At 40.9% G+C, this 14,064-nt stretch overlaps 2 protein-coding genes across 2 annotated transcripts; both read right to left on the bottom strand.

Annotated features, from left to right (window-relative positions):
• Nucleotides 1-2,279: 2,279 nt before the first annotated feature.
• Nucleotides 2,280-5,671, bottom strand: LOC138615330 (probable E3 ubiquitin-protein ligase DTX3). Its single transcript, XM_069688870.1, has 3 exons — nucleotides 5,254-5,671; nucleotides 3,620-3,837; nucleotides 2,280-2,735 (listed from the first exon to the last, which is right to left on the bottom strand). Exons 1-3 carry the CDS (start codon nucleotides 5,551-5,553, stop codon nucleotides 2,657-2,659), a joined length of 597 nt encoding a protein of 198 aa, XP_069544971.1. The 5' UTR covers nucleotides 5,554-5,671; the 3' UTR covers nucleotides 2,280-2,656.
• A 1,182-nt stretch (nucleotides 5,672-6,853) lies between these two features.
• On the bottom strand, nucleotides 6,854-12,497 carry dtx3 (deltex E3 ubiquitin ligase 3). Its single transcript, XM_069688871.1, has 5 exons — nucleotides 12,033-12,497; nucleotides 11,777-11,817; nucleotides 10,412-11,214; nucleotides 9,025-9,242; nucleotides 6,854-8,793 (listed from the first exon to the last, which is right to left on the bottom strand). Exons 2-5 carry the CDS (start codon nucleotides 11,787-11,789, stop codon nucleotides 8,718-8,720), a joined length of 1,110 nt encoding a protein of 369 aa, XP_069544972.1. The 5' UTR covers nucleotides 11,790-11,817; nucleotides 12,033-12,497; the 3' UTR covers nucleotides 6,854-8,717.
• Between the last annotated feature and the right edge of the window lie 1,567 nt (nucleotides 12,498-14,064).

Here is a 14,064-nt window from a genome sequence, read left to right on the forward strand (position 1 = left end):
GCGTCTGGAGGAGTTGATCCTCATTACAGTGAAGGGGGAAGAGGAGCAACGTACCCGCACAGGTATATCTGTGATTGGGTGGCTTCAGCACCAGAATATGAGTAGGCAGGCAGGCAGGCACGCAGTCAGGCAGGCAGGCAGGCAGGCAGGCGATGTGCCAGGGTTCTCCACGCAGCCAGAGACACTCTAATTAAGGAGCACAGTCGGGAGAGAGGGCAGGAACAACAGCTCTGCATTGTCACATAATGATTTTCTTATCATGTCTAGTACAGGAAACACTGCACATCTCTTGTCTGATGGGTATACACATCTGTGCGTTCCTTTGGAGCCCCTTCTGAGCAGCCACCTAGTCACACATAGAAACATGAAATCAAAGTCTTGGTGCTATTTTCAGTGCTAGAATATTCAGGCTGTTCTGCTGCAACATTTGATGGAAGCAAATGAAAGCAGCGACAGATGCTTCCATTTTAATACATACAGTTTATTTCCACTCGGTCATCAATCCACTTTATAAGGCGGCTTGTCGCTGACCATCTCCATTGATGCATGTTTAATCCACCCACAATATTGCTCTGCATAATCATTCATACATATTTATAGCTCTGGTTTCATTTCTGTAATTCTTTGCCCCTATTCCCAGATGGACTGACAGTGAAGGGATATACCTGCCAAGAGGGGGCAAAGACTCATGCATTTTTAATATAAAATCTGGACCCAAAAAGTGAAAACAACTCTGAGAGTTCATGTACTTTTTCTTTGAGTTTAATCGAGAATATAATTTGCATTTAAACAATATTGCATGAGGAAGCGTCTTCTTATGGAAACAATTCTGAAGAACATGTAATATTTTATGTACAAATGTAGGTTACATCCACTGAACTGAAAGTACATTTTGGAGTTGACATACTTGCCCTGTATCACTATCAATTCGCTTACTGTCGTTTGGTTTAGCGCTCCATTTTTCTTTCACACAATCTTTGTCTTTCTGACATTCTGCTACACTACAGTTTTCCAATTCGTAATATATGGCAACAAAATTGTCAATTATGCCCTGAAATCTTTATTAACTAGATACAAACAGGTGATGCTGTATGTGCTTTTCATATACTCAACACAAAGGGCAACAACTGGCATAGAAAAAAAAAAAATCACATAATGGACAGACAGTTAATGGGAAACTGACGAAAAGATGAATGATGACCAGAAATTTATGGATTTCACTGATGACTTATGGGAGAAAAGGCGAGAAAAGGGGGTAGGGCGGTAAGTTTGAGCAGATGGGTCCTGGTCTGCTTTGTGAGAGCAGCAGATCCGAGGCCACAGAAATGCCCCCAGACGCCAGAGCGCTAAAGGGGCAAAGCCCAGTAACTCCGCCTCGTCACATGTGCACTCTCTTTGATAGAAATATAGGTTAAAGGTATTACCTCATGAAATAACTTTATTGTTGCCACTGAGGAAAAGATCAGAGGGATATAATGCATATTTAGTAGTAACTTAGTAATTGGCTACTGGTTGAAGGGGTAGTAGGACAATATTTGTAGGTTTATTTGCGCTGGTGGTGGCTCGGACACTTGTTAGACATTTAAATAATGAGTACAAACAACCCCACAAACTGAAAAATAGCTAGATTTTTACATTTTTTTGCATCCTTCCCCTATCAATGTAATCTGAGTCTTCTACTCAGATGTATATCGCTGCTCAGCTTTAACAGTATTTACACTGTAATCAGAAATCCAGAGATAATCATGTCAATGTGGGCAAAGGGTGAAATCCTCCCTTTATGTCATGTATAGTGTTGGCTGCTGCTAAAGCTGCCCCGACCACTTTAGAAACACATGATTCATCATCTGTAGCAGATGCTCTGCTCCTCTCACTGACTTTGGGCAATGAGTTTTGGGAGGTGCTGTGGGTTTGTGATGATGATAGAGCTGCATACCGAGCAGACCCCATCACACACTCTTCTCTGAGGAGAGCATCGACCTCTAGTGGACCAGAGCAGGGAAAGGCAGGACGGAAAAACATCCAAGACATTTTTGGATCGATACATGACTGGACTCCTGGCCCTTCTTTGGTTTTGACACCTTTTTTTGTGCAGTATGTTGACAGATATCATCTGAAGGCACAAACTCAATGAATATGTATCATTGCAAAGCATCAGGCTGAAGATATTTCAGACTTTGATCTCCCCAGCAACAACATCAACATGCTGCTTACACACTGATGCTTCAGTATTAAAAATCTAATGATGTCATAAATAAAAAAAATATATTAGTCAGATGGACCAAACCAGAACTTTTACTTTAATTCTTCAACTACATTTTTCTGCTCATACTTAAAAAAATGTTTTTACCTGGGTAGAATTTGTCATGCAAGACCTTTACATGTAGTTGAGTACATTGCTTCTTTGGTTACTTAAGTAAAGGATCTAAATATGTCTTCCACCACTGGTTTAATACATTTCTTTTGCATAATTAACAGTTGAAAAGTCTTTGGGAAACTTTCTCATTCAATTTAACCCTCTTGCAGAGAAAAAAAAACAAAAACTGAACGTGTCAGTGATGAAGATCCCTGCACAAGGCCAGCAAAAAGTGCAAATTTGAAATAAGGAACTTTGTTACAATACATCTATCTAAAAGACGTCTTCATCCATCATCCATCATCCATCCTCTGTAACTCCCTTGAGGCGAAGCTCCTCTTGAACCCTAAGCAAGTATTCTGGATCTGGATATCCAAAACTGTGATAGAAAGAGATGAGCAAGTACAAAATGTAGTGATTGATTCTCCAGAACAAGAATAATAACTTTCTTAAGAGCTTGGTGCACTGGCATTTTTAATTTTAAAAAAATTAGCTTATAAAGGCATTGCATCACAAAAAGTACTAAAAAATGTACTTTTCAAAATCTAAAAAAGAAACAAGGACAGTGTGCTACTAAAACAGTAATCACACGCCTTACAACGCATATTTGTGATTTCCTCTACATTCATCTGTGTGCTTTGTATTTACTAATATTTATCCCTACTTGTCTCTCAAAAAGCTTCATCTGCCTAGTGGTTGATCCACCACTTTGATCCAGACTGAAATATCTCAACAGCTTTTGGATAAAGTGCAATGACGTTTTGTTTTGATATTCATGATGCCCAACAGATTAATCCCATTCACACTGGTGATCCCCTGAGTCTTCCTCTATTTGTTTTAGGACCATAGGCCTCCTATACCTCTGACACTCCCATCTGTCCTAGTTGCACTTTGTGCTCTTTGATAATAAACAAATATTTGCTTGGCAACACACTAAACTAAGAGGGTTAACAGGGCAAACATTATACCTGCTGAATATCAGCATGCTACCACCGTCACTGTGCGTGTTACGCATGCATCAGACATGCATAAGTACAGCTTCACAAAAATGCTAGAAGGGCTGCAGACTCTTCGTATTGATTATTAATACCCATTAGGCATAAATGCTTATATCCTTAGGTGCGGTTTTTTATACTTAATATTATGGATTTTTGCTGACAAGGAGTAATTATTTAAAACTACATCTGATTAGATTGGGATTTAAGAGGGACATGACTTGCATAAAACTGGACTTTCTACAGCTAAAATGTATACAGTATATACCTCTGAGGACCACCGCCCATGTTGGTTTTGTGGTGAATGTCGTTCCAGGTGATGACGTTGTTGAGGCCTGTAGTCGCAGATCGTCCGATGGTAAAAGTGAGTCTCCTGTCGAAGGCTTTCCTCAGCAGCTTCATGACTTTCTCTCCCTCCTCACAGGCCGGCAGGAAGGCAGTACGAGACGTGCTGCTGTACCTTACACCAGGGTTTGGGTGCTCAGGCTGTAATATGGTAAACAAAAAACACACATGATATACACTTAACAACTGTGACCCATTTGTGTTGACTCTTAATCCCAATTGAAAATCCTCCTTTCAGGAACTGTGGGAAGTTTTTTAACCAACCACTGTAATTGTGACTCGTATTACATCTAAAATACTCCTGATATCAGGTAAGTAAACATTTCAGAAACTTCTAACAGTGCTGCACAGCCTCCAAAATCATAACGCTGTCTGTCTCACTGTCCCTGCATACATCATATCTCTTCCCGTCATCATCAGCCCTGATTTTGTTTGTTAACTTGCTACATCCAAATTGAAAATCAACGCTTTAAACATCATTATTTTGGTCTGCATCTGACCCCCATAAGAAATATTGTCTAAAATGACCTGCACATAAAACTGCCACATATTCTAAATATGACTGCAGCTAAAATTATGATCCCATTAATCAATTAGTCAACTGACAGAAAATCAATCTGGAATAAATGTCATAATTAATTGTTTCAGTATTTTTCTTATAAAACACCAAACATCTCAAACGCGAGAACTACTTTCCACTTTTTGCTATTGCTTTGAACTAAACATTTTTGCATTTGGACTCTTAATCAAACAAAACAATCTGAAGAGATCATTTTCGGCTCCTGGAAACAATGTTTTTAATTGATTAAATTAAGAAAATAGTAATTAATCAAATCGGTAATGAAAATTAGTTGCATCCCCAGTTGACACGTTAGCCCATCTTAAATATTAGCCAAAATATTTTTGGATATTTTAATATAAAATGGCAGGTCATGATCAGTTAGCCTCTTCCCTAAAAAACATTAAAACAAAAATATAAATTTGTAGAAACTGGCAAGGGGTGGAAATAATAAAAGAGAACATCTGTCCACCAACCAAGAAACAAAATAATAATAATAATAATAATAATAACAATAATAATAATAATAATATTGATTATTCCTGGTAAAAGGGAAAGAATGTTATATTCCTATACAACAATCCAAGTGGTGGATAAATAATCATGGCGTGTCCTCAAAGCGCTACACTGTTTCTATGGCAACAGAGCGACGCAAAAGGAAAACCACTTCCATGTCGCTTCACAACATGTCCACGGATAAACCGATTAAAAACCTTAGATTGTGCAGCGCATGTGATACCATCCCGGTCTGGATGTAATCAAAGAAGAACTCTCTGGGGCGCATAAAAGTTGGGTGACGCCTAACTGAACCGGCAGCCATTTTAACATACCTAATGCAGGTGCTTTAAATATGTCTTACGCGTGGTAGTGGGATGATTAAGGAGACAACACTGTCCTCTGGTGGACAAATATTAGGGGGGTGGAAAAAGTGCAGAAACATGGAGCCCGCTGACATCAACCCTGTTGACGTGCCCGTGCGTTCAAACCGTCAGTCTCACCCCTTGTATCCCCGCCGGGAAGTTGTACTGGATGATGAAGGATCCGCAGTGCTCGAAGCCGGGCGGGCTCTGCCAGCTGCGAGTCACCGTCATCGTGCCCTCCGGCTGGGTCCCCGTGTACACCCCGTGGTAGATGTTGCATATCGGACAAGCGGGCTTCAAACTGAAAAGCGAGTCGATACACTCGGAACAAAAAGAATGAAGGCACTTCAGCGTTTTCTTCTCCTGAATTACGTCCAAGCAAATGGCGCAGTCTTCCGCGTTGTCCCTGACTCCACTGTTGTTTGGTGCTCTCTCCATTGTTTCTCGGTATGTGACGACAAGTAAGCCAAATGTTGCATTTCCGTGGACGGGTGCAAATATGAGGGAGATTTGTCACGTCCAAATAAGGAATGTGCTTCATCTCCAATGGGTGAGGCACATCCATGTGCTCGGAAGTGGTGCACAACTGACCTCTGATTGGTCGGAGTTTTATTTCGGTAGCTCAGACGAGAAAGTCTAACCCAGATTGTGTCAGGCTGTCACGAACACTGTAAGTAAACTACACTCTGCTATTTTGAGGTAGTTGTATTTGAGTATTTTAATGTCATACTACTTTGTTGCATCTACTGCTACTCCTTTACCTTTAAGAGAGAAATGTAGCCTATTTTTTTAATCTACAACTATTTTGACAATTTATTATACTTGAATACTATATTTTGCAGTATAATTTTTTTTAAAAGCTGACCATATAAAATGCAGAAATTCTTATTCAATTAAACCACCTAACAGCAAATAGCTCCAACACCACCAGCTAATTTTGTAGACACTTGAATAAACATATGGATTGTAATGAGGGGAGAAATGCCCAAAATATAGCATTTTAAAATTCTAATAAAGTTCTTTCTTATTTTATAATTTAAATATATTAAAGTAAGTTGCCTATTCGTTGCCTATATGAACTGTACGTGGCAAAAAACTGATTGATGCAACTGAATCTTCCACTGCAGGTTAGGATTTGTAAGCATCTTGCCTTTCCGAGAGATTTCTGAGAGATTGTTTTAGGAGTGCAGAGCAAACTAAAATCCGTATCTGACTGTTTCATACCTGAAAGACAAGTTTTAATAATCATCTATCCAAAGTATTTATTAAGTAAGTGAAAGAGTTATTTCTTAATGTGTCCAAATAAGTGTTGACCTCTTCAATCAGCCACATATTCAGTACTGAGCTGTGGAAAAGCGTGGAGCCACAACAGGTATATGTCTTCATGAATCTGATATCCACAATAATTTACACACCTTGGAAAGTAGAGCCATGAGTAGCAATAAATGTGCTTTAAAAGTTTGATCAACTGTAGGTCGTATCATTACCAATTTGCAAAGTTGTTAACGGATAAAATAAGGTATAGTTTCAAGCAATTATGTTGCCCATTAGATGGCACAAATTGCATTGGCAGAGTTCAGTATCCTGATTAATACGACCAGGGAATGATGCAGATCCAATCTTGATTAGAGGTGACAACCTGAACTCATTCCCAACGAATCAGCACTAGTTTTAGATTCAGCTCGCTATGATGCACCTTGTTTTATCTGCAGCCTACATTGAATATCCAACACACACCCAAACATAACTTTTTATTCAAGTATTAAAATGTAAAGCACATTATTCTGAATATCAACAAAGTATCAATCAACACAATTAGAAAAGCAAAACTCAACGTTTTCCTTAACAATCAATTTGTAATATGTGTAACCTCTCGACCTCACTCTCCTGACTCCTCCTCCGTCATGTAATGCATAGAAATGTTTGCACAGTAGCTTTAGTAAACTACAATCCTGTGTCCCAAAACTATTTCATTTGGTCCCTTAACTAAAATACAAAGAGGATGAAAACATAGTAAAAGGATTGGATGAATGGATCTGAGCAGTCACATTAATCTTAAATTTGCCACTAGCCAAGCAGGTTACTGCACTTAGCAAAGCACTTTCACACATACAGATTTATCAATTCAGAGGTGTTTTTTTTTCTGCATTTGGACTACAAGAATGTTTATGAAGGAGAGGCTAATTCAATAACACATTAGTATACACATTTTAATGAATTGTGTGGTATTTGTACTAAAAGCCAGATAGCTACAAACATAATGCTGTGCACCTATCAAATGACACCAAAGTACGCCCAAACTGTTCACCATTCATCAGAAACATGCTTGATTTTTATCAAAAGTGAATATAAGAAAGGCACAACAAAATGAGATCAATATCCCACCCTAAATCAAATCAATTGTTCCCGCAACATTTTCTGTTGTTATTTTTTTTAACTGTGTATCATGGATTATCTATGAAGATAAATTTACAACAGTTACCTCATTTTAAATGAGAAGATTAGCAGGCAAATCTCCCAGTTTGATAGGGACAGAGGCATAGATATTTAAAGAGCTTTTGTGCCTTGGATTTGGTTTACGTGGTCTATATGCCCTTCATGTTTGACATCGTCATAAATCTGGTAATCAGAGGAGCACGTTGCTAACAACTGAGGTAATGGGCTCAACACCTGGGAGACATCTTGAAATAACAGCAGTGACCAATGGAAAAACCCAGTGGGAAGTCCTAATGCATGTTTAAAAAAAAATTTAAAAAAAGGTGCTGCAACGAGACATCATTTAACATTCTTCCTATGCAAGTAAAAACAGGCGCGGGGGGGGGGTTGAAGATCACACACAAAGTCCTAAGCAATTGACATCAACTTGTAGCCAGCAAACTAATAGCTGATGGCTGCACGAACCTGTTTACCCCGAGCACTCTTCACAGAAAAGCAAAAACCCTCTCTCCTACTTTACCGAAAAACTGACTCGCTCACCAAAGTGCCTGTGAGTGCTTCAGATTGCAATAACTTCAGAAAATAAATTCTGTTTATAGAAGCAGTGCTATCCTGCCATATGAACCAAAAACTATCCTTACAACAGGTAATTAGTAACAATCAAATTAGAGATTTACTTAACAAACATTTCTCGGAAACCAAGGATGTGTGCTTGTAAGAAATAAAGTAGCCCCCAGAGTAGAAATAAACATTATTATAACATAAAATGTCTTCATAAAATTAAACTTATATTTCCTAAATAATATATAAGTACCATGAATTCCAACACACCACAATGCTCTTAAATAAGTGCATCAGATATCAGTCCTATTGCCAGCAGTGACAGTTAGAGGACTTTGAATGCACGGCACTCAAAGTATTTTTTTCCAAGTGTAGCACTGGGATAAACTGAACTCTGGCGGAAAATGAACAAACAGAAGAACAACTGGTGGAGTGATATGGGCTCTGCTGCAGCATTAGACGCCTGTCTGCTGAGGGTCTTTGTCTTCAGCCATCTTTTAAGGGACGGGCAGTCTCAGAGCACAACCTGGAGCCGAGTCATGTCCACTGCGAGGACACTCGGCAAGTCTTACAAAGACCTGGAAGAATCTGTCATTTTCTCGCCGTCAGTCCGCTGTGATGCCTTTCTCTCTGAGCTCTTCTGTCACTCGTACCAAGTAAGTGGGGTCAGGGTAGCCAAAACTGAAAGGAGAAATAAAAAGCCATCACTACACCTGTATGAGCTGAGGCAGCAATAGTGACATCTAGCCAAGGACATCAACCGATATCATTCCCTTGTCAGCAACCCATATTAGATCTGTCAATCTTTACTGAGCCCTTCTCTCAGCCGCCTCATCTCCCAGCAGAGTCATTGAGGTATTACAAAACCAAATCTCACAAGCCATCCAACTCCTGATGAAAGCCAATACGTACCAGCGTGGCCCGCCCCATATTGAGGTCTTGTGGTGAATGTCATTCCAGGTGATGACGTTTTGCATGCCCGTAGTCATGGAGGTACCGATGGTGAAGATAAGGCGCTGTTCAAAGGCCCGGCGCAGCAGGCCCAGCACACGGTTTCCCTCAGGGCTGTCAGGGAGGTAGGCCACACGGTCAGTTCCTGGGTACCGAACACCCGGGTTGGGGTGTTCTGGCTGTTAGCAACAAAGGAGACAAAACAGGATCAATTTATAAGGACATAAATAGCTTTAAACATTCAAACACGTCTGTCTGTTGGTGTCTGGGACACTTTGTGACACCAATGACTGTGTTGCCATGGCCAGGTCTTTTATTTTTAAGTGTGTTTGGTTGAAGTTTTTGTGAGCTGTGTGTTTGCGTGTGTGCGTGTAACTAATTTTACTCAAAAAGGTCACTTTATTTAGCTATGATAGTGTGACACTGTAACAGCTGTTTAAAGTGCCTCCTGTGGAGTGGAGTTTTCTCCGTTCCAGAAAGTAAAACCACTACTGGTATCATCAGGTGTCATCTCGGCTTGGGATCGGAAACTATGTTGTTACACAGAAAGTCTGCATACAAACTGCCATCATGGGGTTTGAAAAGGCCACTGACTTCACCAGGCAGTCTTGAGAAGATCTCAAAAGATACTGTTAAAGGAAATGTAGGATTCTGCATTGTTAAGAGTTTGACCAAAAAAAACAACAACAAAAAAAATGTCACTAAAGCTGTGCTATTAAATCACTGGAGCACCCCCTTAAAGTAAAGTGCCTCAAGAATTACTGGGACCACACCAAATACTTGATTTGACCATATTAATTAGATTTTAAACAAATCCCTGAGGAGTTTGTTATAATAATGAACAAGGGATATATTTTACTTTTGCCAGTGCATATTTACAAATTCATGCCTGTTTTACTGTTTTTTGTTTCACCAAAACTTGTGATATAAACACGCATAACTGAAGCTACTGTCAAGTATTTCTCTTGTGCATTTAAAGACCATTGATTTGAGTGAAACCACGGTTAGATCCTGTTATTCATCTAAGATTGAACCTTTAATTCAATGTATTTCCCTCTAGAAACTGGAAATTTGGGTTTTCCATGTAACTCAGGATAGATTAAAAATTATTTAAGTGTGAACCGATCAGATATCCGTATGGAGCAGGATTGTTTAAAACAACCGGGTCGTGTGTACTGAATTAAGAATCATGCCTAAATGTATAAATGTTTGACAATGTTCAAGGATCCAAATTATTCATCCGAAGATATTAGTTGAATTTCATTACAGCCATAGATAATTATGAGAAGTTATCCCACTGAGTTGCACTCACAGTCTGCATCTGCACCGTGTTCTCGGGTCTACTCACCGCCTGTAGGCCAGGAGGGAAGCTGTAAATGACGCAGATACACCCATAGCCTTCATGGCCGGGAAGCTCCAGATCAGGCTCTCTCTCTACGATCATTGAACCATTGGCAGGCTGGTTCCCAATCAGCTGGCCGTACACTAGCCGACACACAGGACACGCTTTCTTCACCTTGAAGGCTTGATCCAGGCAAGAGCGACAGAACGAATGGCCACATTTCTCCAGGGTGGTTCTTTCCACTATGTCCCCCATGCAGATTGAACATGTATTATTGTCCTCTGCTTCACTGTGGGAAGGCATACTGGGGTCCGTGTCTTTCCTCTGGGCGACTTCGTGAAGCATGGCGCAGGCCTCCTCATCAGCAGGCTTCCTGAACCTCTGCTGCTGTCTCTGGGAGCGCCGAGGCAGGGGAGATGGAGGCTGAAGCAGGCTCCCCTCTCTGTTTGGCTCCAGGACTCCCACACAGGGCAGCAGAGCCCGCTTCCTCTTGGATCCCCCATCCTGTTTGCTCATTTCTTTGCGGGCACAGCGGCATAAGTCGATGAAGGCTTTTCGTGTCTCACTGGAGATGGGTTCATCCATCACACTAGCTCCTGCGTTCCTGGAGCCTTCCACGGGCTGCAGCCGCACGGCACAGCAGCCTCCCCTCTCCCCTCGCCTAATGATACCAGCGCTCATCCCCTGCTTGAGCTGGAAGTCAATGAGCCAGGGCCGCCCAGCTGCAGCCAGGTAATCCCACACAGCTTGTGACACCAGCACCTCATCACAGCACTGGCCAGCACGCACACTCATCTCATCAGAGGAAACTGCATAGAGAGACACACAAAAGTCATCAGTGTTTGTACAAAGACAATCAAACGAGCATCATTTGCATTTGAATGTGTGTACTTGAAGGAAAAATGCAGTTTAAGAAGTTGCCACCCTAAGGTGTTGCTCTCGCCCATATTGCATTATTCAGATGCATTATGGGGAAAGAGGTTGTGGTTTGCGCAGACATGGCTACAAGAGTGGTTTTGAACTGCAGGCGGTGGTGGCTTTACTTTCTTTCCTGTGCGGTGAACAGCTCGAGGAAATGCAAACGAAAAGCAGCATTGGCGTTGACTTGTTTTGTCTGCAGTGTATCTGTGCATAACAAAAAAATAAAAGTAATACCTCTACACGGGCAGCTATTCGCAGTGGCTGCAGCACGTCAACGAAATATATACAACAGGCAGTATCGCGGCATTGCTGAGGACGTATCAGCTGTTCAGAAATTCAGACTGTAAACAAAGGAAACTAAACCCCGTCACAGGCGGAAAACATGAAGGCTGCACAGAAAACCACATGCACACACACAACAGTGACACTTGCGTAGGCTGACAGGTTTACCTTGCGATCCCATAAAGTCCTTCAATTGCGAGTAAATCGTCCTGTTGAACAGAAAAAAAAGAGAGGAAGAGAAGCTGAAGGACTGGAACAAACACAGCTGCTCGCCGATATTTAGACTGAGACATTCTCCGCAGCACCAGCGACGGGAAATTTCGCAACATTAGCTTTGCCTTTGACACATTTCCCGTCAACATTAACGTGTTTTTTTTGTTTTGTTTGTCCCCCCCCCCCCCCCTTGATTACACCGACACCTCACCCTTTTGCCGTAGCTCGTCGCTGCCTGTCAGGGAGGTTTCTGGCTGGATTAAAGAGCGCTGAGCTCCATCGGAGGAGGCCTTTATGCCTGACGTGCTGCTGCAGTTTATCGGTGGATAATTAGTCTTTTGTAGTCAAGGCATGTTATCCAAACGTATTCCCGGCTCATGTCTCTGTAGGTTTTTCAACAGCCTCTCCCTGGCCCTGGCAAATGCCATCCAAAACCCTGCGCCGCTACCGTCTCGCCTGCGTTTGCCTTCCTCGTACGTCCTTGGGCTTAGGGGTAGTAACAACACACAGCAAATTGTAAATACTCCTCTTTATCTGGGCCCGACCACGCTACCCTCTCCAGTCATATAATGCGCTCCTCCTTTTCATTGTAACTCCTTGTCTTCGCCGTGTAACCGTACGTGTCCTCTCTGTTGACTCCACGGAAGCATTTGCCTAAAAATAAGGAGCCCATACGAGAAAATGTGACCAGGAAGTTCGTCACTGAGTTGACACGATTGGCTGACAAATACTGGTGTTTTTTTTGTTGTTGTTTTTTTTATGCTATTGTGAATCATACTTTGGTCGTGATTATCAGCTATAATAATAATGGTTGCGTGGCGCTCAATACGCGCTAAATTCACAGAAGAGTCCAGCCTACACACCATCCAGGGAATACCCACTCCTCTTTTGGAGCACAACAGCTTTTTATCCAAACACACAAATGTTTTTTTTTTTTTTTTTTTAGTTGCAAAGCAGTTTTATTAAGTAGGATGTAGCTGAAATAACAACAATAATAATAAGCTGGTGATATTAATTATAGATTGATATAGTTATAACCAGTAGTGTAAAATAGCCTAAGTAGCCTACATTGTATTTATTCAATTATTTTACTTAAGTAGCCGATAGCTTTGACCTACTTGTGATTGATTTAAGTATTTCAATTTGATCCCATGTTAAAATCCGACTTCCACTCCACTTCAGAGGGAAATGTACTTTCTCCAATGGATAGCTTTGATTACCCTTTAAAAATGTTGATTTGACACAATAACAAGCTTTTAAACAAGCTTTTAAAATACAACACATTATCAAAGATCCAACCTTTTTGTAATCTTACAACTACTGGGCTACTATGTGTGTGTAGTCGAGTCATATTTCAGAAGTCTGAGTTGCTAACAGCTCCAAAGAGTTACTCTCAACTTCTCACATTGTTATATTTCATTAAATCATCCAATATCTTCCAAAAAAATTTTAGATTAGAGAAAAATGCATACTACCTGAAAGCAGATTTGTGTATCAGAACTTTGTTTTTTCTTTTTTCCTCTCAGTAATCATCTGACACCCCATCAGATTTATCTTCTCTGTCTATAAAACTGGTTATAAAGTAGCTCCACCTTCAGCAGCTACAACAGTAAATGGTCTGTACTTGTATAGTGCTTTATCACCTTTTGGTCTCAGAGTGCTTTAACATGGTTTTCCCATTCACACACTAATGAGACAGATCACCATGCAGGGTGCTGCCATCAGGAGCACATTCACACACCGATGGTACACCATCAGGAGCAACTTAGGGTTCATTGTCTTGCTCAGGGACACTTAGGCATGTGGACAGGAGGAGCTGGGGATTGAACGACCAACCTTCCGATTAGTGTGCAACCCACTCTACCATCTGAGCCACAGCCTCCCTATATGACCTAGTAACCCCAGAAACATGCTGCTTATACCCTGATGCTTCAGTATTACGAATCTAATAATGTCGTATGTAATAATATATCAGCAAGAGGGACCAAACCAGGACTTTTACTTTAATACTTTGACTACGTTTTGTTGGCAATTATTTTACCTACTTTTACCTCAGTAGGATTTTTAATGCAGGACCTTGACTTGTAATGGAGTATTTTTGCATTGCTGCTTTGGTACTAAAGTAAAGAATCTGAATACCTCTTTCACCACTGTTTATAATTGGCACATATTATTGTCACTGGTTATAAAGTAGCTCCACCTTCAGCAGCTACAACAGTAAATGGTCTGTACTTGTATAGTGC

This window comes from Brachyistius frenatus, unplaced genomic scaffold, assembly GCF_029030835.1.
Source record: "Brachyistius frenatus isolate BFR_SWC_R1_liver_20210118 unplaced genomic scaffold, ASM2903083v1 Contig_6, whole genome shotgun sequence".
Classification (NCBI taxonomy): Eukaryota; Metazoa; Chordata; class Actinopteri; family Embiotocidae; genus Brachyistius; species Brachyistius frenatus.

Coding starts and splice junctions, on each gene's coding strand:
- LOC138615330 (XM_069688870.1), bottom strand. CDS start 5,553: ATGGAGAGAGCACCAAACAACAGTGGAGTCAGGGACAACGCGGAAGAC. Junction 3,838..5,253: donor TCCCGGCGGGGATACAAGGG/GTGAGACTGACG, acceptor ACCATATTACAG/CCTGAGCACCCAAACCCTGG. Junction 2,736..3,619: donor ATGGGCGGTGGTCCTCAGAG/GTATATACTGTA, acceptor TTTCTATCACAG/TTTTGGATATCCAGATCCAG.
- dtx3 (XM_069688871.1), bottom strand. Junction 9,243..10,411: donor TCCCTCCTGGCCTACAGGCG/GTGAGTAGACCC, acceptor TGTTGCTAACAG/CCAGAACACCCCAACCCGGG. Junction 8,794..9,024: donor ATATGGGGCGGGCCACGCTG/GTACGTATTGGC, acceptor TTCTCCTTTCAG/TTTTGGCTACCCTGACCCCA.